At 35.6% G+C, this 25,233-nt stretch overlaps 2 protein-coding genes and 2 long non-coding RNA genes across 7 annotated transcripts; all 4 read right to left on the reverse strand.

Moving 5' to 3' along the window:
- Positions 1-14,114: 14,114 nt before the first annotated feature.
- On the reverse strand, positions 14,115-16,399 carry LOC147481630 (uncharacterized). 2 transcript variants are annotated; one of them, XR_015205146.1, is made up of 4 exons: positions 16,364-16,399; positions 15,035-15,131; positions 14,872-14,951; positions 14,115-14,662 (listed from the first exon to the last, which is right to left on the reverse strand). It is a non-coding gene; the product is annotated as an uncharacterized LOC147481630 (long non-coding RNA). The 2 variants fall into 2 exon arrangements; XR_015205145.1 differs by lacking the exon at positions 16,364-16,399 and having other exon boundaries at positions 15,035-16,141.
- Positions 16,400-16,707: 308 nt separating this feature from the next.
- On the reverse strand, positions 16,708-18,198 carry LOC147481631 (uncharacterized). 3 transcript variants are annotated; one of them, XR_015205149.1, is made up of 4 exons: positions 18,092-18,179; positions 17,531-17,733; positions 17,393-17,434; positions 16,708-17,073 (listed from the first exon to the last, which is right to left on the reverse strand). It is a non-coding gene; the product is annotated as an uncharacterized LOC147481631 (long non-coding RNA). The 3 variants fall into 3 exon arrangements; XR_015205147.1 differs by having other exon boundaries at positions 16,709-17,066; XR_015205148.1 differs by lacking the exon at positions 16,708-17,073 and having other exon boundaries at positions 17,117-17,434; positions 18,092-18,198.
- A 1,003-nt stretch (positions 18,199-19,201) lies between these two features.
- LOC147481632 (putative clathrin assembly protein At5g35200) lies at positions 19,202-23,800 on the reverse strand. The gene is made up of 11 exons (XM_086578989.1): positions 23,350-23,800; positions 23,076-23,160; positions 22,864-22,913; positions 22,697-22,761; positions 22,484-22,549; positions 22,245-22,332; positions 22,048-22,130; positions 21,171-21,326; positions 20,972-21,047; positions 20,483-20,601; positions 19,202-19,255 (listed from the first exon to the last, which is right to left on the reverse strand). Exons 5-11 carry the CDS (start codon positions 22,538-22,540, stop codon positions 19,202-19,204), a joined length of 633 nt encoding a protein of 210 aa, XP_086435115.1. The 5' UTR covers positions 22,541-22,549; positions 22,697-22,761; positions 22,864-22,913; positions 23,076-23,160; positions 23,350-23,800.
- On the reverse strand, positions 23,767-24,808 carry LOC147481633 (uncharacterized). The gene is made up of 3 exons (XM_086578990.1): positions 24,198-24,808; positions 23,940-24,085; positions 23,767-23,846 (listed from the first exon to the last, which is right to left on the reverse strand). The coding sequence occupies exons 1-3, from the start codon at positions 24,350-24,352 to the stop codon at positions 23,767-23,769; spliced, it is 381 nt and encodes a 126-aa protein (XP_086435116.1). The 5' UTR covers positions 24,353-24,808.
- Between the last annotated feature and the right edge of the window lie 425 nt (positions 24,809-25,233).

Below are 25,233 nucleotides of genomic sequence, written 5' to 3' on the forward strand. Positions count from 1 at the left end.
TATGTTTTACTTGATCCACCCGATTTTAGAGATCCAAATTGCCCGAGATTAGAGGTACGTGCTCGAGAAGAGTCCGATTGTAACCCAAAGACCACCACCGGATTCCTTTATTTCGTGAACTCGAAACCCGGTCTCAAGAAAATGTTTGGACTTGCTTTATGAAGAACTAGATACCCGTGTAAGTTGTCTTTGCTAAAGACTCGAAGTTCATTTTGTGGGTGTTATTTGCGCACGATCATGGATTGTCATGTGCTCACGAAATCATTGAACTTCAAAAGCAAGAACGTTCCATATCTTTGAGTGCTTATCGATCCCTTTTGAAAACTTCGTCTATTTTTCCAAAGTGCGGTCGGTGGGTGTTGGTCCCGATTGTAGACCTTCGATGGATATGTTTATGAAAAGGTATGAAATGGCGAAGAAGAAAGTAGAGGGTTATGGTTAGAAAACTTATGGAGATTGCTATGCCGGAAACTACATGGCTAGAACCACCTCATGAGGAGGCGAAAACCAAAGGTCGCTGGCTTCGGGGGGGTAGCTGCAAGAGAAAGCTTCCAAGCGAGGGATGAGAACTCTTCAAAGCGAGATTCATCCGGTTTTGAACATTCCCAACGTGAGCATGAAGAGTGGGTCTCGTCGCAACAATCGGAATGCGCCAAATTCCAAGCCTTCTCATAAATTCCAAGCTACTCCAAACCCACCTGCGCAGGAGAAGTCTTCTCAAAACCACCTTTGCCACAAAAAAACCACACCACGGAATAACTCTTCTCAAAAATCACCTTTACCACCAAAACAACCACACCACGGAATAACTCTTCTCAAAAATCACCTTTACCACCTAAAACAACCACACCACGGAATAACTCTTCTAAAAAATCACCTCAAAAGTTAGACATTGGCATCCCGGGGGAGCCGACATTACGGTTTGGACATTCCAAAAGAACCGCACAAATATATTGTTAAAGTGGATGACCACGTGGGTGATGGCAATTCTTGGGTATAGAGCAATGTGCATTGCATTAGGAAGAAGTCGGGAAGAGTGGTCGTGGATGAAATGAGTTGTTACAAGAACTTAATGACAACCTCCCCTATAATCGTACATTGTACACTCCGCGGTGAGATTAGGTGCATTGAAACCTACAATTTCCCATGAATGCGGTTGGGCAGCCCCTCGTAAGTGGATGAGCATGCCCCTTTTGGATATCTATTTGCTTCCGAGATTTAATGTCGCCCTCGTACATTTAGGAAGTATGTACTGCCATCTTATTTTGCCACCGAGAACCCAAGCAAATCGAGAGAGTAAAGAAAGTGTTGGGTACCGCTTACGTCTGAGGGATGTCATTTTGTCCATGTTGAACTTGTTGATGATTGTCGGTTCCAAAACCGATCACGAAGATGCGTGTAGAGCTTCGACACTTAATTGTAGATAGTTGGGATACTGCATTACAAGCAAGACAAAGCGCAATTCTGGCATTGAACATTCCCAATTTAGTATTGGAAGACGAAAGCACACTAATGATGGGGCGAAATACCAATAATAGATGTTGACTAGGAATAAGTCTATGTAATTAATGTTCATGTGGTTGGAATTGTAATTTTGTTTTGATACAATTTTCTTAAATTTGATGGTATTTTTTGTCGAATTAATTGTATGGATGTATGTATGTTTGTTTGATTTTCAAAAAATGACTTTTGGCAAAAAAAATCGCTTTTTTGGCATTTGGACGGTGTAGCCACACCGTTTTGGACTTTAGTCTCAAACGGTGTGGCCATGTCGCTTTGAAACTAAAACTTGGAAAAAATATGACTTGCTGTTTTTGGCATTTGGCCGGTGTGGCCACACCGTTTGACTTAGTCTCAAACGGTGTGGCCATGTCGTTTTAATTAGTCTAAAGCGACATGGCCACACCGTTTGAGACTAAGTCCAAACGGTGTGGCCATGTAGTTTGAGATTTGAACTTGGCAAAAAATTTCTCTGTTTTTGGCATTGACGGTGTAGCCACACCGTTTGGACTTAGTCTCAAACGGTGTGGCCATGTCGTTAAAACTAAAACTTGGAAAAATATGACTTGTTGTTTTTTTGGCATTTGGACGGTGTGGCCACATCGTTTGGACTTAGTCTCAAACGGTGTGGCCATGTCGTTGAAACTAAAACTTGGAAAAAAATGACTTGCTGTTTTTGCCTGGACGGTGTGGCCACAGTTTGCCCAAGAGGCAAAAAAAGCAAGTCATTTTTTTCCAAGTTTAGATGTTCGCGTTGTTGTTTCGTGTTTTGGCAAAAAATGGATGTTTTCGTGTTTTGGCAATTGATCAATGTTTTATACATGGCATAAGAGAAATGAGAGTGGAGAAAGTGAAGAAGATATTCCAAAAATTTGACAATAACAAAGGCGGAGGACTCAACACAATAAATGTCATATCGGTAATCTCTCAGAACGGACTAACAAAACCCTCGAAGTCGAATATGAAACTTAGATTACAAAACTTAGATTCAACAAGTATTCCACATATCCCACAAAAATCTCTGAGTTTCAGCAACAATAAAATGTTATCACTTGATTTTTCTCTATAAGCATCTTTGTTACAAAAGCATAAGTAAACATAACAATAACAGAATTAAAACTTCATAAAATGGTTAGTCAATCGTGATAACAACACAATAAACCCTAGACTCTATAACACATTTCCAGACTCAAGAAAGACACTCAATCTCTCAAGCTCTATAACACATTTCCACCCCAGACTCCAACAAGACTGCCAATGCTCAACACACTAAACCCTAAACTAACCAAACTCAACATTGCTAAATCCAATGCTCCTTAACGATATCGTCCGGCCAATGAACTTGCACGGGTCAAATTGTATGCCTCCATGAACTCGTTCGTGCATCGTCTGGAATCGCATGATCCCACCCAATTGCAGGCCTTGATTGAGCAAGCGAGAAATTTCATCAACGACGGGTCTTTGTCAAAATTAAAACGAAAAACTACATTAGTATATACATTTACATTTATAAAATACCAAAACAAAACAAAACAAAATAAAAAAAAAAAAAAAACTAACGTTGTAAAGTATTAACTCACACGGATTATGATATGGAAGACTCGTAGGGAGTAGAGATTAAGATGATCGGGGTTTATCATTCGAATATGGCTATTGTTTTCATACCAACTCATGTATCTACTAACACACTCCCATGGATAAGGCGGAATGGGTCCTCGATGTTCAAGTTGTATCAAGTGATTACGCCATTTACTCCAATAGGAAGACACAACATTAAATTTCACATCGCACCAGCGTCGGAAGTAGTTTCGTCGAGGTCTTTGGTCTTGGGGATCTGAAGGTACAAAGCGCATATGACCTAACCCGACGACAACCACCGAAACATTATCTTGCTTTCGACATTATCAAGAAAGCATATAAATCCCTCGAAAAATGCTATTTCATCCACCGGCCGTTATATAGCTCGGACTTCAAATAGGGATACCATTCAACCTATCAAATAACATATGATCGAGGAAATTAATCATTAACCACATACTAATAATATCAATTAATAAATAAAACTATTTATATACAAAAATGTTACATCGGTACAAGTCATATTATCAATCATCGCCGGGTATGCTTCAATGCAAATTTGTTGTGCTAGCATAAAAGGCGAAGTAATGGAGTATTTATGAGTGCATAACATGCTCAAGTGATAGTCATCGTTTGGGAATGGCACGAACACGGGGAAGTACTCATAAATCCATGCCTAGATTAATATAGACACCCGGTTAATATTGTAATAGATATATAAAATTGACATTGAAAAGAAAAAAAAAAAAACTAATAATACGTAGGAGAGTGAAATAGCACGAAACACCCTTCACCTTGGCACTTGTGGGAAGTCCCAAGACCCCAATACAAAGTAAGCCGGAAGGCTTTTGCACCCACGCCGTAGTCTCGATCTCGGCAAATTTCATAAGCGATCTCGGATAACAAGCGGGAACTGCAGTTCAGACGATGTCGGTGAAGGCGGTACATCCAAAGAAAAACAACAAATAAGCTCTCACAAACAAATCACAACTCTTTTTGGGTTGGCGCGCCTTCTTCACAACAACCCCATTTTCATCCAGTAAATCTTCATCCGTCACCTTCCCAAAGAATCGCTTCATCAAGAAATCCATCCTAACTTTGGAAGTGAACTTATTGGATTTCATCTCGCATCTATCTTGTCCATGGGTATGCCAAGACCTTGGTGGAGGAGTCTTTTTTGTTTCAGAGTCAAATCGGTGTCCCCGATCCTTTGCTTTGCCTCGATCGAACTCCTAAAAGTTGGGAAACATCGTCCAACGTGATTGTCATCTCACCCCACGGCATATTAAGCGTGTTGGTCTCACGGATGCCACCTCTCCACAAACGCAGAGACCAACACGGGATCGATGCTTATATACACCTAAGACCCGAGCACATAAGCCGGTCCTTTGAAGCTCCACATGAAAATTAGAACGGTCGAACACTCTCCGACGATATCCCATTGTACCAACTTGTTGAGGTGCCCATGACACTTCAACACCCCTCGCTCTGCCTAAAACAACAAAAACTTAGTATTAATGTATGCACAAGGTTTCGTAATACAAAATTTAAATACTAATAGACAATATATAATAATATTTACGCCCTCCCAAATATCATGAGCCCGTGCACCGCGATAGTCATATAACGGATGTGACACACGAGGGCCACCTCCATAAACACCTCTCGGAACTCCAAGTCATTGTTGGACTTTCTCACAATATTCACTGGAGGTGCAGTGTGGACTTCCTCGTCATCATCATCCTCCTCCCTCCTCATCCTCCGCGTCCTCCTCATCCTCCGCGTCATCAACACCCTCTTCGTCATCTTCTTCACTATCATCTTCTTCATCATCATCTACAGCTACACTCTTCCCACGATCCATATTTACATCATCTACATCTACATCTTCATCTTCATCTAAATCTAAATCTAAATCTAAATCTACATCTACATCTAAATCTACATCACTCATAACTGTTTGCTTTCTTCCCTTTTGATTTCCTAACTCTACACCACTTACTACATTACTGGGATCATCCGCTTTTCGATCCCCTCTACGGACTGATGCCGAGGTAGTTGTTGCCCTTTCTCTCTTTTTCTCAGGCTCCTCGCGACCCGAACTACTACTCCCCCCACCTAACAACTTCTTAGCACTCGTGAAAACACTTTTTGCTACATTCTTCACATTCACATTCTTTGTTCGAGGCATTGCTACAAAATAAATAGGAGTTAAAAATAGGAGGCACTATACTTATTTGTTCCATAATTTCATATAGCCGGTAAGCCGACACCAAGCATGGAAGCACAATTGTGACAACAATATCCCTCTCATGCATGCATGCATGATGATGGCTTCACGATTAAGAGGAATTCTTAAACAAAAAGAAAAATTCAAAGGGAACCTACTTTTAGGAGATTCTTGGCAAAGTCTACATCCCCTACTTTAAATAGGCTGCTATTCACTACTAGAATCCCAATTTCACTAGCCTTCACTCTTGTTTTTGTCAAAAGTTTATCTATTTACTTTAAAAAAAAAGTAGTTTCAATGTCAATTCACTTCAACAATTTATTAACCAGAACACCAACAAAGTAAATCAACCACCAAGGAACACAAACAATAGGTTTGATTCCATTAACAGCACAAATACTTGTGGTTCAATAAAACTATTCATTTCTCACGAACCATCCACTTTAGTCAATTATTCTTCCATGCTAGGAGTTCTACTTACAGAAACACATGCATTTTGGTCCCATCCCCTACTGACTTTGAAGTCTTAAATAAACATAATCTATCGTGCTAGCTAGTAACACAAGTAACTACAATAACTATTTTGTTGGATAAGGTTTCACTCAATATCCACCAATTCAGGTGGACTCATATGCTACTACACTTCTAGGTCAGTACGTACGTTTGTTTGTATTGTAATACATTACAATTACTCACATAGTATTGTCCAGTATATAGTGCCAGAAATAGTAAGCCTCTTATGAATGAATGCTTGAATACATTCATTACAATATTCCATCAAATAACCCATGCCATATAATGAGATAGCTAGTTAACTCTCCTTATTCCAATTTAACAACACAAAGAATTCTATAACAGAAAACAGTTGAATTAAACCATAAACTAGTCCATTTTATACAATACACATTACAGTGAACATTAATAAATCATCAAAAGTTCAAATCTTTTGCAGAATACACAAAAAAAAAAAAAGTACTACATCACAATTATCAACTACAATCAGAAATGGTTTGGAACCGAAATTGGGGGAGAGAATTTACCTGAGATGTGTGTTTAAGGAGTTTTAGTGAAAAGTTTAGAGAGTGTGAAATGTTTGGTTGAAGATGGAAGAAACAAACCTGTGAAAATAAAGGTTGCTCCGACTTAAGAAAACCAAGCGTGAAACGAAGATTGATTCGTCAATGATAGGTTCCTAAAGGATTGGACCTGGTAAATGATGGTTCTAAGTTTTATATGTTCACAAAAGGTTCCAATCCTTTAGGAACCACTAACCATCATTGGCATAACCTCGTTTCACATGATGTTGAACCTAAGTTTGATTGGCATAATAGGTTAGTGACTGGGACCTGGTAAAATTCCAGTCATTTGACAATACCAGGGTAGGACGGTAGGTAGTCGGGACCTTAATTAGTTTAGTTAAGCGTCACACTCCTACTATGATTTGCATGTACAAAATGGGTGTCTAGAATTCAAAAGAATTGAATCAAACATAACATTATATATATATATATATATAAAAAAGATAGAAAGATAGAACAGTTACCTGAAACAGAGCTATATAAGTAGTATAGTTTCAAAGATGCCAACAACTTAGAACAGTTTCTTTCCTTTCTACATTGCTAAGGAAAGCAAGCAAGATTCCAAATCGATATGGCCTCAAATAAAAATCTAGTGATATCAACAGGAGAGACAATAAGTTCATAACTTCATTGCTTGATTTAATGATTTATTTATTTTGAATCATTCATCTCTTATAAATCCAATCAAGTAAACAAACAAAATATCTTCAATTAATAATTCAATCCCACTTAAATGTTTATAAAGCAAACAAATATCAAACAAACCCATAGCAACGCCAATTAGATTAAAAATGCAAAAAATCTTTTTCCATTAACATGATGGAAGAAACTAAAAATACAAAAGATTAAACTAACAAACAAATATAAGCTAGCCATTTCTTCCGGGCATTAAAAATGTTACGTATATATAGCAGCGACAACAACCACAACGGTTTTGAAATCACTTTTGCTCTTTCATAAAGCCACCTATAAAGACTAGCCCAAGCCCCACTACATATCACGAATGAAGTCGAAAAACAGACGTAGCAATTTCTAGCTAGACACCATAATTTCATGAGTTACAACTACTGCTCATAATTTCATAAGTTACACCACAATTTCATAATTTCAAGTTAAAATAACATAGGAACAGAGCATTGCAGAGAACATATATTCACAAAGTGATTGAACAACTTTATCAAGGCCCTACTATTCCCATCGACAAACTGGATTATCTGATTATGAAATCCCACGAAACTAACAATTAGGTACAAGATAACGTATACACATTCGAGAAAGATTCAAACAAACAAACAAACAAAAATCGCATTTTTAGGATCTTACCTTTAGAAATCGAGTGTTTGAAGAGAAGGGATGCTATTCGAGTGTTTGAAGAGATGCTATTCTAGTGTTTGAAGAGAAGGGATGATTCTGAGTGTTTGTGGGTTTTTGGTCGAGCGCGAAATCGAGGGTTTGAAGCAGAAATCGTGAAATGGAAATCGAGTGTGCGTGGGTTTGTGGGGTTGCCGGTTTGCCGGTTTATTGGTATTTGGTTGGGGGGTGTATGATTTATGAGTTGCGCCCAACACAATGGGCAGACCCCGGCCCAACTCGGGGTCTGCCCAACACAAATTGGGGTCCGTCAGTAATAGGACCCCACATATTTTAAGGGCAAAACCGGAAACGACCGGAACAACAAGTTTTTGCTTTAAGCGCAAAAGAATGGATTTTTCCTTTCACGCGTCTCGTTCTAAAATCGAAAAAAAAGTCGGGAGATATTAAAAGAAGAAGGGCTTTACTTTTCATATTTTCTCATCAACAAAATCACAATTTGAAGAAAAAAATGGAAAGAAAAAAGAAAACAAATGCCAGTACTTGTCAGCCACATCACCCAAGATGTCTAGTTTCACTTCTTCTTCAAGCATTGCACTAAAAGCTTCACTCTGTCATTCCCGTTCCCATTCCACCACTTTTTCTTCTCTCAAATGTCTCCGTTCTTCTTCTTCTTCTTCTTCTTCTTCTTTATTCCTCGAATCACCCGAGGTTGGTTATTACAATCTTACCTCTCATTTCCACTTCTCTTTATTTCTCAGTTTCAAGTACTGACTGTTTTGGTTTGTTTTGCAGACGCTTCAGAGAAGAAGATCACTAACTCATTCAGTTGGTGGTGGTGGAGCTGTTGTGACTTGTGAGTGCTCCGACTTTCTTTGCATCAAATCCTAATAAGTTGAAAAGTGCCAGAGAAGATATGAAAGAGCTTCTCAAGTCAACATTTTCACACCCCATCATGCTACTTCCAACTCTTTACTTGTTTCTTTTCTTTGTTTTAGTTTTGATTGGAATTTAATTTTGAATACTATATTGTGATTTTAGGAATTTTATCTAGTGAGTTATATTGCGGCATGTATGCATTTGGGATTGTCGAGAAACTGCCTTATAAGATGGATGGTCTTCATCCCTTTTTGGTGTTATACAAAAATTTCTGATTTCTAGATTTTATGTTTAAATTGGGTAGATAAATTTGTTATGTTGCATTACATTTAATTGCAATACCCATAATTGTTTACTAAGTGGAGATTGGAATGTTGAATGTCACTCAAATGAATCTTCATATCAAAATCTAGTCCAATTTGTAATATTATTATATTAACACTTGGTTGTGGTTGTAGAATATCTCGTATGGCAGTTATGTTTATTTCAAATATTGTTTGAAGTAGACCTAAAATTGTTTTTTAGTGTTTTTGTGCACCCAAAGGTGTTGATGCATGTATTTAATGTAAGTAGCACAGCTGGTTCGGCCTTGGGTTTGCTCCCCAATGGTCACTAGTTTGATTCCCCTCAGGGCCATTGGCGAGGCAGTACTCTGTCGAATTTTCAACCAGGGCCCCGGGATTAGTCGAGGTGTGCATAAGATGACCCGAACACTCGGTTAGCAAAAAAAAAAATGCATGTATGTATTTAATGTAAGTAGATAACCATAAAAATGGTACACACATGGTGCTCCAAACTTGTGTATGGTGTTTTTTAATACATCTTTTAGTTGTAATGAATATTTCTAAGCTTACAATATTTCTATAGATTCCACACAGCACAATGTGCCTACAGTTGTTGATATTTACCTTTTTGTAAATGTTCTGCGGTTCTAAAAAGGAAGTTTCATTATGCTATTTAAATCTAAAAAGACATCTATTTGCAAGTGGCTACTATCTTCAAAGATTGCTCAACGTATATTGGGTTCTTTACGTAGCCTTTAGACGTAACATCTTGTTATATCTATGTCTAAATGTTAGGATCATGTCATTGCACTTGAGAAAGTAGTATGGAAGGTTATAGGCTTATAGCTGTTTTGCATGTTTATTTACAGAGGCCTTTATTGTATAGACTACGCATATCAATACATTGATAGGAAAAGTGAAGAGTTTGTTTTAGTTAATTATGAGCCAATGTTAATACTTAATAGGTTAAGCTTGGGATGGCATGATCTTTGGTACTTATGATAAAACTGTTTGAAGAGTGGCCAAGAAGGTGGAGCCATTGGGAGTTTGAGAAATAGAATTGAAACATGCGGGGTAATGCAGTAGCAGTTCTTATCTATGCAAAGCCTTAGCCTTATCTTTGGTGATTATGTGGCTTACTCGGCTTCTATCACAGTCTTGTAAATGCATTAAAGCTTCCTCAACCTATCAAGGAAAATTATTTAGGAGTCACTTATGCAGACTTATTTCAGTTGGCAAGACTACGGTACGTGTAGGTCTTTCCTAAAATATTCCTTTTTTTTTACTTATCATATCCTTTTGATTAAAGAGCGTGCATTATGTTAAAAGTAAAGAATGTATGCTGATACTATTGGAATCAACAAAAGTAGTTGTATACTTCTAATTGCTTGGCAACCTTGCTTATAAAAACAACTCATTGATAACTCTCAGGAGGCTGGAGGCCCCAAAATTCCCATGAAGTATGGAAGAGTGGATATTTCTGGACCTGATTAGTGCCCATAAGAAGGGAGGCTTCCAAGTAATTTGTTGTGCATATTTCGGGAATATTTGCTTGTTAGATGGTGATAATAGAGGGTTCCTGCTTTTGAAGTTTCTTTTAAAGTAACCATTGACATATGCAACAGTATACAAATTTATGTGTCCGTTAGTTTCAGAAAAAGCTCTTAAACTTTAGACTTTGGAGCATCCTACTCAAGACCAATTGGAAACGAGTGGAGAGTCCCCAAGATCATAACCTATATATATTACGACTTTTTTTATTTACTTAATCATATACTAGAGACATAGTACCTGTGGCAAGTATTGTATTCTTCTCAATCGGAGAAGAACCTAGTTTGATTTGATAAGGGTTTGTTAAAGACATGAAATCCTTATCTTAAATCCTATGTTAAGAATTTGCTAATTTATTTTATCATAGCAACTTCCTACCTTTGAAATTGCCATCAGTTGGTTATTTTGATCATAAATAGTAATTTGTTTATTTTGATACTTTCCAACACTTCATTTGGATCCATCACTATTCCGTATTAATATACTATGAACCTGACATGTGGAGCTTTGTTTTGTTTTAGATGTGAGGCCTCCTTCGCCTGCTGGCCATGTACGTGATGTCTTCTATATTACAGGATTGAGTGACAAGGTTATACTCATCATGATACTAAAATATTCTCACTCTCTTACCCACTTCATGGATCTGAAAGTTTGTTGTTTGACTTGTAGGAAATAGTTGTTTTGTCTAGTGCACACACATTGGGAAAGTCTAGATGAGAGCATAGTGGTTAGAGCAAGCCAGAAACAAAGTACATTGTTGGTCATCAGATCATCCTTCTAAATTTGTAACAGTGTCTTACGCTCTTACTTTGATTGTTAAACTGATGACATGTGATTTCCACGGTTTTTTGCTGCTGCACAAATAATTTAGACACTCATTGAGAAGAAAACAGTATCGCGATGTTTTATTTAAGATTATTAAATTGGTGTAGGTTAAGTCTACAAACTAAACGATTTGATCTTGTTAGTCTCATACTATGTTTGTATGTTTGTATGTAACAATATGATTAATGGCACTATGGACATTTTTTTTCAGTTGTTTGGAATGGAAGAGAACCAGTTGTTGTGAGTGAAGCAAGTTTGGATTTTATTTGCATGCATAAAGTAGGTGGATATTGCTTTCTCTTGCCCCTTTAGAATCTTTGAGATGTTAGTTACTACTTTACCTCTTGGATGGATGGTATATATATATATATATATATATATATATATATATATATATATATATATATATATATATATATATATATATATATATATATATATATATGTTTTGGTTTTTAGAATATGAAAAGTTATATATCTTGATAGAGTTGATCAATGAGAATTGTGTTGTTTTAATTTTTAGGTTATGATAGGTTGTATGTGTTTTAAATGTCGAAAATGCAGAGGAGACTCTGTTCGGATTTTATATGATGATTTATCGTTGATTTATATTAATTAATTTTGAATGTAGTTCTATTAACGCCTTGTAATCTTTCTTTGATCCTGAGGCGTTGTAGTAAAGTCATTGCATTCATTTGGGAAGTTTTATTCTTGCATCCTAAAAGTAGGTGTAATATGTTTATAACTGCTCAACTTTGGTTAGATATTTTCTTTTGGTAAAGATAATGCATGTGTCTTATATTCACTTTGGATAATGTTGTAATTGGATCTTTAGCTCAAAAGGGAGAGCACTTGGAATTTGAGTGTATCTAATCTGTATTCCAAGATATGGTGGTTCAATTCCACCAAGGTCTTTGCAGATATTTTCTTAGTTTGGTACTTCAAAACTTATTTTTAGTGTTGGACAAGTATTGAAATGCAAAGCACGTATATGTACTTTGGTATGTGTGGTCTTTTAAATCTTGGAAAATTAGGTTGCATGGTGGTAGGTGAAAATGAAGAAATCTATTAGTCTTTAGAGAAGAAAACCCATGTTGTGGTAGATACGACTATACATAAGACATTTTCCAGCACCAACATGGATCTATATGCCATTTGGAATGACATATACCATTATTATGCCACTTAGAATGACATAAATATAACTTATTTCAATTAATTTTTGGTATCATGTCTCTTATTTTTTTGTATGACAAAAAATAGGCATAATAACATCGTATGTCATTCTACATGACTTATTTGCCATATGTAGCATTTCCCTTGTTTAATCAATATATGTCATTTGCAATTACATATATCTTTACTATGCCAATTGAAATGATATACCATTTGGAATGACATGTACCATTATTATGTCACTTAGAATGACATAAATATAGCTTGTTTCAATTAATTTTTGGCATCATGTTTCTTATTTTTTTGTATGACAAAAAATAGGCATAATAACATCGTATGTCATTCTACATGACTTATTTGCCATATGCTTATAAAAATGACATGTAGCATTTTCCTCGTTTAATCAATATGTCATTTGTAATTACATATACCTTTACTATGCCAATTGAAATGATATACCATTTGGAATGACATATACCATTATTATGCCACTTAGAATGACATAAATATAGCTTGTTTCAATTAATTTTTGGCATCATGTCTCTTCTTTTTTTGTATGACAAAAAATAGGCATAATAACATCGTATGTCATTCTACATGACTTATTTGTCATATGCTTATAAAAGTGACATGTAACATTTCCCTCATTTAATCAATATGTCATTTGCAATTACATATACATTTACTGTGCCAATTGAAATGATATACCATTTGGAATGACATATACCATTATTATGCCACTTAGAATGACATAAATATAGCTTGTTTCAATTAATTTTTGGCATCATGTCTCTTATTTTTTTGTATGACAAAAAATAGGCATAATAACATTGTATGTCATTCTACATGACTTATTTGCCATATGCTTATAAAAGTGACATGTAGCATTTCCCTCGTTTAATTAATATGTCATTTGCAATTACATATACCTTTATTATGGCAATTGAAATGATATACCATTTGGAATGACATACCATTATTATGCCACTTAGAATGACATAAATATATATAAATATAGTTTGGCATCATGTCTTATTTTTTTGTATGACAAAAAATAGGCATAATAACATCGTATGTCGTTCTACATGACTTATTTGTCATATGCTTATAAAAGTGACATGTAGCATAGGATTTTTTCCCTAGTTTAATCAATATGTCATTTGCAATTACATATACCTTTACCATGCCAATTGAAATAATATACCATTTGGAATAACATAAATATATATAAATATAGTTTGGCATCATGTCTCTTATTTTTTTGTATGACAAAAAATAGGCATAATAACATCGTATGGTAAAGGATAGGATTTATGTTATTTTTTGTAGCATAGGATTTATTTCCTAGTTTAATAAATATGTCATTTGCAATTACATATACCTTTACTATGCCAATTGAAATGATATACTATTTGGAATGACATAAATATAAATATAGTTTGGCATGATGCCTTTTATTTTTTTGTATATGACACAAAAAATAGGCATAATAATTTATTATGTCATTTTCAATGACTTATTTGCAATATGCTTATAAAAATTATGTGCATACATAGGCCTTTTTCCAAGTTTAAACAATGTCATTTGCATTTATATATATCTTTATTATGCCAGCTAAAGTTACATAAGTACGACTTGTTCCAAACACCACATGAAATTTTGCCTCATATGACTCCAAATTGTTTGTGCATGACACAAAAATACGCATAATATATTGTATATAATTCTCAATATCATTTCAAATGACATTATACTTTATTATGCCAGTCAGAATAACATACAATTTTATTTTCTAAAACTACTAGCCGTCACATCAAATTTGGTCCCATTTGACTCTACATTGTTTTTACATAACACAAAACGTAGAATAATGTTGTAGCTAGCCCCTCCTTTCAATAGAAAAATGATCTGGACATTAAGAAGTTTTGGCGCCTAGGCATTAAGCCTGTAATTCCTCCCTAGAGTTCAAAATTTGAGCATCATATTCAATAGCCATTTTTTTGCTATCATCGGTCACAAAGTATGAACAGATATATATAACCACATTCAACTTGTATTCCTTCAACAATGTAAAGGCTTCCTTCGACAATATAAAGGTTATTCTTGGAGCTTTTCCCTTCTTTGAACGTGTTATCATGCCCTTTCGGCCCACCTTACTCATTGACATCAACTATTAAACTTTTGCCTTCATAGTTGTTATTTGCACTAGATCAGCCACATTTGCTAGTCATTGTCTTCAACACGCAACACTGTAAGGCAAAATGCAACATGCATATAAATACCACAAATGTAAATAAAAATGACAAAATCTAATACATAAAAGCATGGATTACATCAGCTGCAAGAGCATTACATGATGAGAAGGGATATAGCCACTCCCAAAACATACAAAGTCATATGTCGTCCTACAAGTTGAATTAAAGGCTGGTAATAACATGGGAGAGAGGTCCAACAATACCTCTGTTGACATAAACTTCAGCTTGATAACAAAAGCTTTAATAGTCTTAATTGACCTGGGTTTGTACGAGCTGCTGCCACCTGAATGTATCAAATTTGATTTAGTAATGTAGAATACGGATGTAAATCTGAATTTGAAATAGGAAAGTAGAAGCCTCACAAACCTAGCTTGATACCCCAACAATTAATCCTTGTGCGGAACAACAGATGTGATTGTCCCATTCCAAGCCAAGTCGTTCGTCTTTGAACCACCTTGCCTTACTAACTCAGCACCAATGTTCTCAAATGTGTCTTCTAACTCAACCAAAGAAACAAATCACAAAATTATCAACCACAGGATCCTACCATTTATTGCATCTCGTTATAAGTTTGTGCATAAAGATAAACCATATATAATTAGTCAATTGATTGAATCTCTCAAGCAAACAAATAACAACTAGATTTAATACTATGCAAACTCTTTGAAAACAACAAAGAAACAATGAGAAACACACATATATGGATGCTCAATTGACATTGCTTCCGCAACAGTTAGCACCATCTTATCTGCCACATGTTCCTAATAGTATTATGAACATGGTAAAATCTCATGTCACTTTAAATATCATGTTTGCCGAATGTTTATTAAAATGGCATACGTAAACTTTTTTAAACATCTAAGTTCAATCCATATGCCATTTGGAACGTCATATACTTTTATTATGCCAGTTAGAAGGACATAAGTACAGCTTATTTCAACAGCATATTAAGTTTGGCTATACAACTTAATTCACCATATAAAATGTTATCACATATACTCATCATCATATTTGTAATTATGACATTAAAACTTGGATGAATTGTCTAAGCAACTAAAGTCGACATAAAAAATCTTATAGGACATTGATTCCATCATAAGGACAAATAGTTCACTGAATACAGTCATAATTCATTCAATACGATAGTTAAAGAAACTTCATGTCATCAATCCAATATGAAAGGTAAGTGTAAGACATTATGCATAGTCATGATTTTGATAGCCCATCCTTGTACTAAAGAAGAAGACTAAAAAAAATTGCATTCCGTTTGTATAGATGCAATTTTCGGTGCTATAAAATGTGATCCTCACCGAGATACGACACAATTCACCTCATCTATATGTTTATGCTTTTGTAACTAGTTTAGTGTAACTAACTACTCAATCAAACCACAACACTACCTAGAAAGACTACTAAAAAGAGTACTACGGTATCTTCTAGTATAGGCTCTAGAGACATTGACTTAGTTATACACAAATGAAGACGCAATTACCTTAAGACCGTGGTGCCCATGCATTGGTGATCAATGACACAAACAATAAACAATCAGATGAACTCAACAACACAAACAATTAACTCAAACAAAAACCAATAATCAATACACTACTAAAATTATAACTAGTTCGTTAAGTAGTGTTCACAATTGATTGTCTCATTTCAATTAAATTTTAAATAAATGTTAATAAAGTTGAGTACCTATTGTTGATGTTAGGTGTAGCTTGCAACATTTTTTGGCTTCACGGCCTATATAAGCTCCACAATTTTTGACCTTCAATCTCGGCTTCTTATGATCCAAACATGAAACAATACGACATATATTTTTTACCAATAATCCAATAATCACCCTAACAAAAAGAGCAAATCATTAGAGGCAAACACCAACAAAAGAACTTTTCCAATGTGAATTTTTTGATGAAACTATATCGGTAATATTGAGATTCTATTTTGTAGTGTGTCCAACTCAATCGGACTAGAACCATCATGGATCTGTAATTCCTCATGAAGCCCACACACTCGCTACAAAAGAAACAACTTTTACCCGACAGACAATAACTGTCGCCAAAAATATTACCCGACAACTAAAAATTGCCGCTCAACCGTCAGAAAATGCTCGGTCAGCATAGGCTTCCGACAGTTATTAACGATCAGAACAGGCCGTCGGGGTTGATGATCTATGCTAACGGTTATTTCCACTATTTTGGACCGTCAGATATTGACTGCTTGCTGTCAACCGTTGGCTATACATGCTGTCACTAGCCGTCGGATAGGATAAGTGTTATAGGCCATGTATAACATGTATCCTAACCATGTATCTGTTGGCTAATTCTTTCAAGTATCCCAATCCCAACATTACATTCTTTCCCCTCCAATTACATCCTTGCAGGTTCCCACTCAAATGCTACAAGCTCCAATATATTCATAAAGAAACAATTAGAACAACAAAATGCTAAAATTAAAAGTACCTTGCTAAAAAACATTGAATAGTTTGTGACTTGCATAACTACAATAATCTTGCCTAACATAATTGTTCAAAGAAGAAACAAGACTCCAAACTAAGATAAGAACAATATCGGGGCAAAATTTAAATTTAAGACCTAACAAAAAATGTAAGACTGAACAAACATCCCTTAATGTATTGCTAAAGCTATTCCCAATAACTTACAAGGAATGGTTTTACTAAAACCAACATTTACAAAGTATGAAATTAAATCTAAGAGCACTCACCCTATTTCACATAGCAACCATCAGAATGTACATTTCAAATTTCTGTACGGAGAAAAAAGACAGAAAATGAAGTTGTTAACACCCTACTGAAAAGCTTTGATAATAGTATAATATTGATCCTACATAAAGCATCCACACCTTTTCTCCTTAACAAAATGAGCCACTACAAGAAGCTTGTATCCAGTAATGTTCTCTATTGCAAGGTTGATAAGGATGGCAATAACCCCAGTTAGCATGCCAATAAGGAAAGCCAATGTCCATTTTAGGAAAATATATTGCATAACTTCGATTTTTGATCGACTCCTCCAATCATGCTTGAAAAGTTCTCATTGATCCTGCATCTAGGACATTAGAAAAAAAAAATCATTATTCATGGCAAAAAGAAAAGTTGCACATAAGCAGAGAAGCTCAGATGCTGATCTTTAGTAAGGAACAAAGGTATTGTATCTGTTTTTCTGATATAAAAATGCAAAGAATCAAAGCTGTGTAGAACATATGTATGTAACATTTTCTTCAATGATTGACAGTATGCCTTTTTATATTGTTACTATCTTTTATTTATGTTGTTGGGATATCTGCTTTGCATCAAAAATACATTTTGTCCTCTTAAGAGTCAATGAATTTCATTAGAATAGAGTACTAAAAGTGGTGTCCTGAATCCTTAAAAACAAAGAAATAAATCATGGTTGGAAAGCTCACCCTAATGGTAACAAATTCTGGAGACGCGCGCTCAACTTTTGCGCTTCCCCATTCTTCTTTTGCCACTACCTTGACTAAATAGGTTGTCGTATAAATCTCCTCACCGATAACTCCCGGAGGAATGGGTTCGTGTTTCCTCATAATAACCTTTGATTCTCGATCGGGCTTCCACAAAAACACCTTCCTTTTGGGCGTGAGAGTAGTGAAATAGTACCCATAGCATTGGAAAAAATTCACACCATATAAGGAGTTTACTTTTGAGGATTGTAGTTAAAATAGTTTTCATTGTCCTTATAAAGGAAACAAGAAGTGAAATAACGATATGAACTACTAATACTATGGTGATTTATCAAAGATTGAGCCAAAAAGTCATAACGATCACTAACAACCTTTCCCGACTTATTGCGGTTTGGAGCCAAAATTCACATTGATCACCAATATGTGAAGACAATTTAAAACAATTAGGTGCAAATCATGACCGGTTTGTTTATTTATTGTTGACATATATAAGCCTCTAATATATTAATAGAATTGACCCTTCACATAAGTTCGAGCTTAGAGAAATTGGCAATTTAACATGGTATCGAGCCACTAGTTTCGAGAGGTCTCGGTTCAACTCTCCTACGGTGAAGATGTCCAAATTTCTTTCTACTTATGTATTTCCAAATAAGGTCCTCGAGGGAGAGTGTTGACATATATGAAGTCTCTAATATATTAATAGAATTGACCTTTCACATAAGTTCGAGCTTATAGAGAAATTGGCAATTTAACAATTACCAATACCACTTTAGTTTTCAACCCATGCAATCTTTAAAACGTCTCCATATTTGATAATTTTTATATAATAGATATGTTATATAGCTATTACCCTACAAAAATAAATTATAATGAAAACAACGGTGACATTGCTATAACCTTCTCTCTTTAGCCTTGCATTTTATCTCCTATTGACAAGACGACATTAAATGCAAAGCATTAATTTTTTAGACATCAGATCTAAGTTTTTTACTTTAACACCACTCTACATATAGATATTATTGAACTAGAGGGAAGCTATACACCGACAAACCTGTAAGCAACATGAGTAGCCTGGAAAACAACCTCTTCGACTCACCGTGAGCCAAGTTCTATCACACGTGTCTTTGAAGGTGAGAACGAATATTCCTACATCATAATATAAAAATAAAAGTTAGCAGAGTTTGGTATAATATCATTTGCTTAGGCGCTTAGCTTTTACAAAGTAGCTTATGGAACCCTTTCCTAAAAAATATAAGGCGTAATAACTTTGACCACATCATCCAAAAGAAAATAAAATTCCCTTAACCGACAGGGCATGGCAATTATTTGACACGCACTAACCAACATATATATGAATGTAACCAATCATATGGAAAAGAATATATATGAATGTAATCACAAGTTTAATTATAATAAAAAGGGGTAGGGGACCTCTCTAAAATCCTCGCTTACTGGTAAAAAAAAAAAATAGACAAATAAATTTGTTCTATACACAACAACACCCATCTCTCTTGAAGAGACTGAACCCCTAGCAGATATGAAATCGGGTAAGCCATAGCCCTATAGTCTACCTCAGCACTCAAACGAGCCACAAGGCTTTCATTAAAAAACTATGCCTACTCAAGACGTTGTCCCCGTTACGTTCAATATAACCGATGCTCCTTACACTGGGCCAATAACATTGAATATAGCAGCCGGATTATATAAGATCTGATTTTGAACAAGTGGATAATTACTCCTTGCGTCAAATCTACAGACTAGAATACTATGCTCAAGCTGGGTATGTTTATTACCTGTGTTCCAGTGTCAACATTCTTTATCTGTTTATGTTTGAACGTGATTATCAATATGTGGGTGTATTACTGTGTTAAGGTGTAGTATGTAAGTTGGTACATATTCTTATGCAAGTTGCCCACAACTTAATTATACTAATATACAAGTATGAGGAGAAAAGACCAAACATAGAACAGGCCAAACATCAATCATCTCTCTGTTCTCTCCATTTTCTTCATTTTGTAAAACTTCACTTATACTGAAAAGAGAATGATATGGATGGATGCACATATTTAAATACTGGTCATATGCTTTTGACCAGTGTGAGCAATCAGATGGGAATTACGGATGAACAGAGAATTAAATATAAAATGACAAGCACAAAGGGAAGAAGTATTCTAGTTTGCTTTATACTTGACAATTTTTTAAAGTAACGCAACTATTGACAATGCATTTTTGTTCGTGGGAAAGTTAATTTTAAAGATCAATATGGAATTAAACGAATAGAAGATACACATGAATTGTAATTTGGTCACAGAATCTAGTTATACTTGGAAGGTGGATGTAGGAAAAATACAATGGAGAAATTGAGACACTTACCAGTTTATTCGCAGATGCAGCACTCTCATTTGAGCTTGGGGAAGTAACAAGTGCCAACTCCCAGCCTGCTCCACTAGCAGAATTGTAACCAGTAGAGGGGGCATCAGCTGAGGGAGTAGCTACAGCAGCAAAAGAAATTTTAATTTAGTTGAGCTGCAGCTTGACTCATCCAAAATTTCAAATATTATGAGAAGAAACTTTAATGTAGTTGAGACTCGAGCAGACTTGCCAAGTCGAATTTAAGCCCAATGGTTTCAACGTGGTGACCAAGATATGGATATCACAAAAGGGCAAGGGAAAACTTATTTCCTCACTCAAGTAAAACCTATAGCGGGTTATAAGTATAATTACTCTTGCAACTTCCCCAAAATAATCTTTCAAATCTTTCTATATACCGTGTAACTTATTTATTTCTCTTCATCTTCTTTAGTTGAAATCTTAAGTTAATTGTAGATTTTGCACTATCAATAATAAGATGACAGAGATTACCAACTGGAACAATGGCAAGAGCAAAAGCATTTTTCTCATCAAGGTCCGAAGCATATGGAGTAGCATCATTCAATCCCTGGAAGCCATGTGATTTTCAGAATTTTCAGCAAGGATCACAAATTCCGACTAATATACAAATTGGTAACAGACAAGTATACAACCAGAATCATGAAAGACGTAAACTGGTTTGACTAGTTACCAATAGGTCAGGCGGTTCAGAAACCCAAGTTTGAATTTCCACTTCAACTGTTTCTGCTGGAGGGGGAGATAGTGGGCGTATGGTCTCCTCTTCTGAAGTTTTATTGTACTCAATGGCTAAGATCTTTTTAGGAGCAGCAATTTTGTCAACAGAAACCTGCTTAATGATATGAAGAATCACAGATGAGGGGAGATTATTTTATTAAAAAAATAAAAAATAAAAACATTGCAGAGCAGGGCAGTATGGCAAAGACTTCCTTATTGGACAGAAGATGGACTTGGGTGAGATACATAATAGGAATAGAGCATCAGTTAGTGACAAACTTCAACATTGACCAATCAAACCAGTAATTCTTAATCATAAGAAATTCCCACAAGTCAATATCCCCATGTTTTTAATACTTCTACTCACAAGACCATTTTTGTTATTAAAAAAAAAACATTTGCTAAGAGTTAAGACCATTTGTCCATTTGTTGACACCCATATCTGTCCAAACTCATCACCTCTGTGACGAACAAAGACAGCTAGCATGAACACCATGCAGATGAAATTATAAGTATTGCAAATGTTTCAAGCTGTATAGCCACAAGAAAATGACATCTCCATGTACAGCTGCAAGCAATTATCACCATGTTACTCTATTCTAATCAATAAAATGGAGATTTTACCCTCTGTTTCAGATATATTAATAAACATTTTCTTTTAAAACTAAACGGTGTTTTTACAAATTAACATGATGTTACTAAGAGCCGATAAACAGGATTTCAATTTTTGGTCAGCAACAATTAAGGACGGTCAATTTTAAATTGTGATAATGATGACGATTTATACATCTCAACAAGTTTTCCTGACATTTAAGAATAGTAATTGTCCCTACCTTATTACTGTGAACTGATGAGGCTCGTGGAGCATCTCTCACATACTCTTCCATAGCTGTTAAAAATGATGCTGGGGCCTGCACTGTTGATAAGCAAAATAGTTTAGTAAGGTCTTGTATAATAGCAACAATAGCCTAAGCTGTTCACTTGTTCAGGTATCCGTTAAAAAAACATTCAAAAGGCACCAGTAGAAAACCAGAAATCTGTTCAATCTTGATAAACCTCTCTCCATGACCAAGATCGATGCTTTTGCATATTTCGTAAAACTCAGACAGTCTCTCCGCCTGGAACTCGAGGGGAAAAGAAAAGGAAATGTTACGAGGCTAAGACAGTTACATCATAACATAGAAGAGCCCATATAAGATATCTCCCTAGAGAAAAGAATACAAGGATATAGGAATTAACAATATAAATAAATATTATGACAAACGATACCTGCTGACCCGCCCTCCGGTATATATCAAGTGCTAATACAGCATCATGGCGTGGCATCTCAAAGAACTACCACAATCCCATTAAAGAAAGCATTAAATTGCAGAACGGCATACTAAACATCCATTACCAAATAATTGACCGCAGCACCACTAATAGCAGCATAGCATGCCACAATGAATTGCAAACTTTAAGTTTAAAGGGGAAGGACTATACCTTATCAACATTTTAACTGTACCATCACTAATAGCACTGTAAATTTTCTTGCTTTCTGCAGCAACCTATTTGACATTACCAAAAAGGACAAAAAGAACTGAATTTACATTTTGCAAGAATATCATCCTAGAGAAATAACAGAGATACATCACATGTTGGTCAACTACCATTGAAAGTGCTAGCTGAATAACAAAATTATAACCGCTGCTCCTTGTGGCTGCACATCAAAAATCATAAACAAATTTTAATCTTCCACTTATTTACTTGGAGAAATTATGTAGTTGTGTGAATCTATTAGGTTCTATATAGTTCTAAGACATGGAAGAAGTATTTAATTTGGTATCCTTTGACACTTGAATGGAAAATCGCCAATGTGTACCTGGCAACCAAGAACACCTAAAAAGAAGCTGTTGCAAAGCTGGTATTTGCTCAAGTAACTCAGCAGTATCCAGATCCCTTGTTCTCTGGAGATAATATCCAAACCATACATCATCATGGACTACTACAGATAAGAATATGTATGGATTTAAACAAATGTAAAAGGAAGAGATGGGTTGTCAATGCAATACAAAAGGTTCGCAAGGTTTGAAAAAAGATTTGCATGCAGCCCAGTAATATATTATCAAGGAAATCAAATCATTTAGATTTCAAACCTTTGAAGCCTCAATATTGTAATCAACATCATCATACAGAGGCCCACCAATAAAGAAACCATCTGGTCCAGTTGTCGTTTCCAGCACTAATTCACCTTTCTGCAGACCCTCGATATACAATCCCGGTCGACCAGAAAAGGACCGTCCTACAGATTGGAACTGTCGGGTAATCTTTCTCGAGTTTGTCGGGTAAAGTCATTTTTTTGGTAGTGACTCTTGGACTCATATCATTCACTGAGAGCTCAGATCCTTGTGTAACAGATATTTGTGATGTCACTGAATCCTTCATAATATGTTGCTCAGTGTGTATAGAGGAAGCTTGCCAACCCTTGTTACCAACAGCAAGCTTGTAAGCATCACCTAGATCCATCAAATTGAACTTTGATTGACCCGGATTATTTGTTACCTGGTTCGTTTTCAAACCCTGCCCAGCTGTTGTAGGCAACACACAATCTGAAAAGATACTTGCCCAACATCAACACTTCCCAGAACATCAACTACAACAAAGCATACCATAGAAGAGAAAGGTCATAAAGGAACTTAAGATTGAGAAGAAAAAAAAAAATAGAGAAACAAAAAAATCCACTCACAAGTTTCTCCTGATACTTGAACCAAGTCTTTTTCTAAGCCTGATCTTGTTGCAACAAACAAACCAGTTTCTGATTTATAGACTCCTCCGCTCTCATTTGTAGATGTTCTTACAAGATTACCGGTACGGCGGTACCCATCACACCAGCTGAGATAAAACAATCGACACAACAGAGATGTCAAATAGGTAAACATAATATTTGAAAAAAGTAAAAGAAAACAATGAGATGAAATTTCAAAATACAAGTTCCCCTGGATACTTCAACAACAATTTCCACAAATGTGATTGTGAGGGAACATCATCTAGTGAAATGAGATCCAACACTGCTGGAGTGTGGGACTTTTGCTCCAATTGTTGCCAGTTGAGCTCCTCCAAACCATGCCCAGTAGCCATACCAGAGGCTGAAGATGTCATATGATGCAGTTCACCAATATCATGTTGTTCATGATGAACTAAAAGTGACGGAGGTATGGTGTCCTAATCTATCAACTTATTTGGGACCAAAACCTCAACAGATGCATTGAGCAAAGTGTCTGAAACAATGGTGCGAGGCACTGGTTGAACAAACCGAGCAGCCATTTCTTTCTTGTGGCTGTTGATTTCACGACCCAGAGTATTTGTCATCTGAGAGAGGAATTTCCGACTCAGAATCAGATGTAATCTTCAGCTTGCTGTTTCCAACACAAGATAAAGGATCAAATCCACAACTTGGGTGAGAATGTGCCACTGACCCTTCACCTATACAATCCATCAAAGAAGTTGAATTCACTATATCCCACTGAACCTGGTAAGGGACCATCACTTTCAGCAACCTTATAAGCAATTATTTTATTCTGAAGCAATTTGGGGGTATATGGCCTTGTGTCCCAAAACTCTTAGAACAGGAACAGTGTCTTTCACTCGATGAAGCAAGCATACGATGCTTAAGTAGCAGTTTCTTATCTACAAAACCTTCATGATCAATTACCAATTTACCCACCAATAACCTATATGTTTTAGAGTTGGATTTCTTTTCTGTGACAGATGAAAAGAGACAAGCTTCACACATTCCATGTACATCAGAAAGCTTAAAATGTTAAAAAGGAATCATCAATGGCAAAGTTAAGAACCTTATCAACTTTGGTTCCTTGCTTTTCCAGCATCCCGTCAAGTTGCACAAAAGGAAGATACAAACAAGAGAAAATTTCAATAAAATGATATTCAAACCAAGAAAGAAAATATGGGACGCAAAAGAATAAATTTATAACGATAAATGAAAAGATTGTAAACCTTTTCTGCTTGAACCACAGTTCTAG

Source organism: Coptis chinensis, chromosome 8 (genome assembly GCF_015680905.1).
Source record: "Coptis chinensis isolate HL-2020 chromosome 8, ASM1568090v1, whole genome shotgun sequence".
Taxonomy (NCBI): Eukaryota; Viridiplantae; Streptophyta; class Magnoliopsida; order Ranunculales; family Ranunculaceae; genus Coptis; species Coptis chinensis.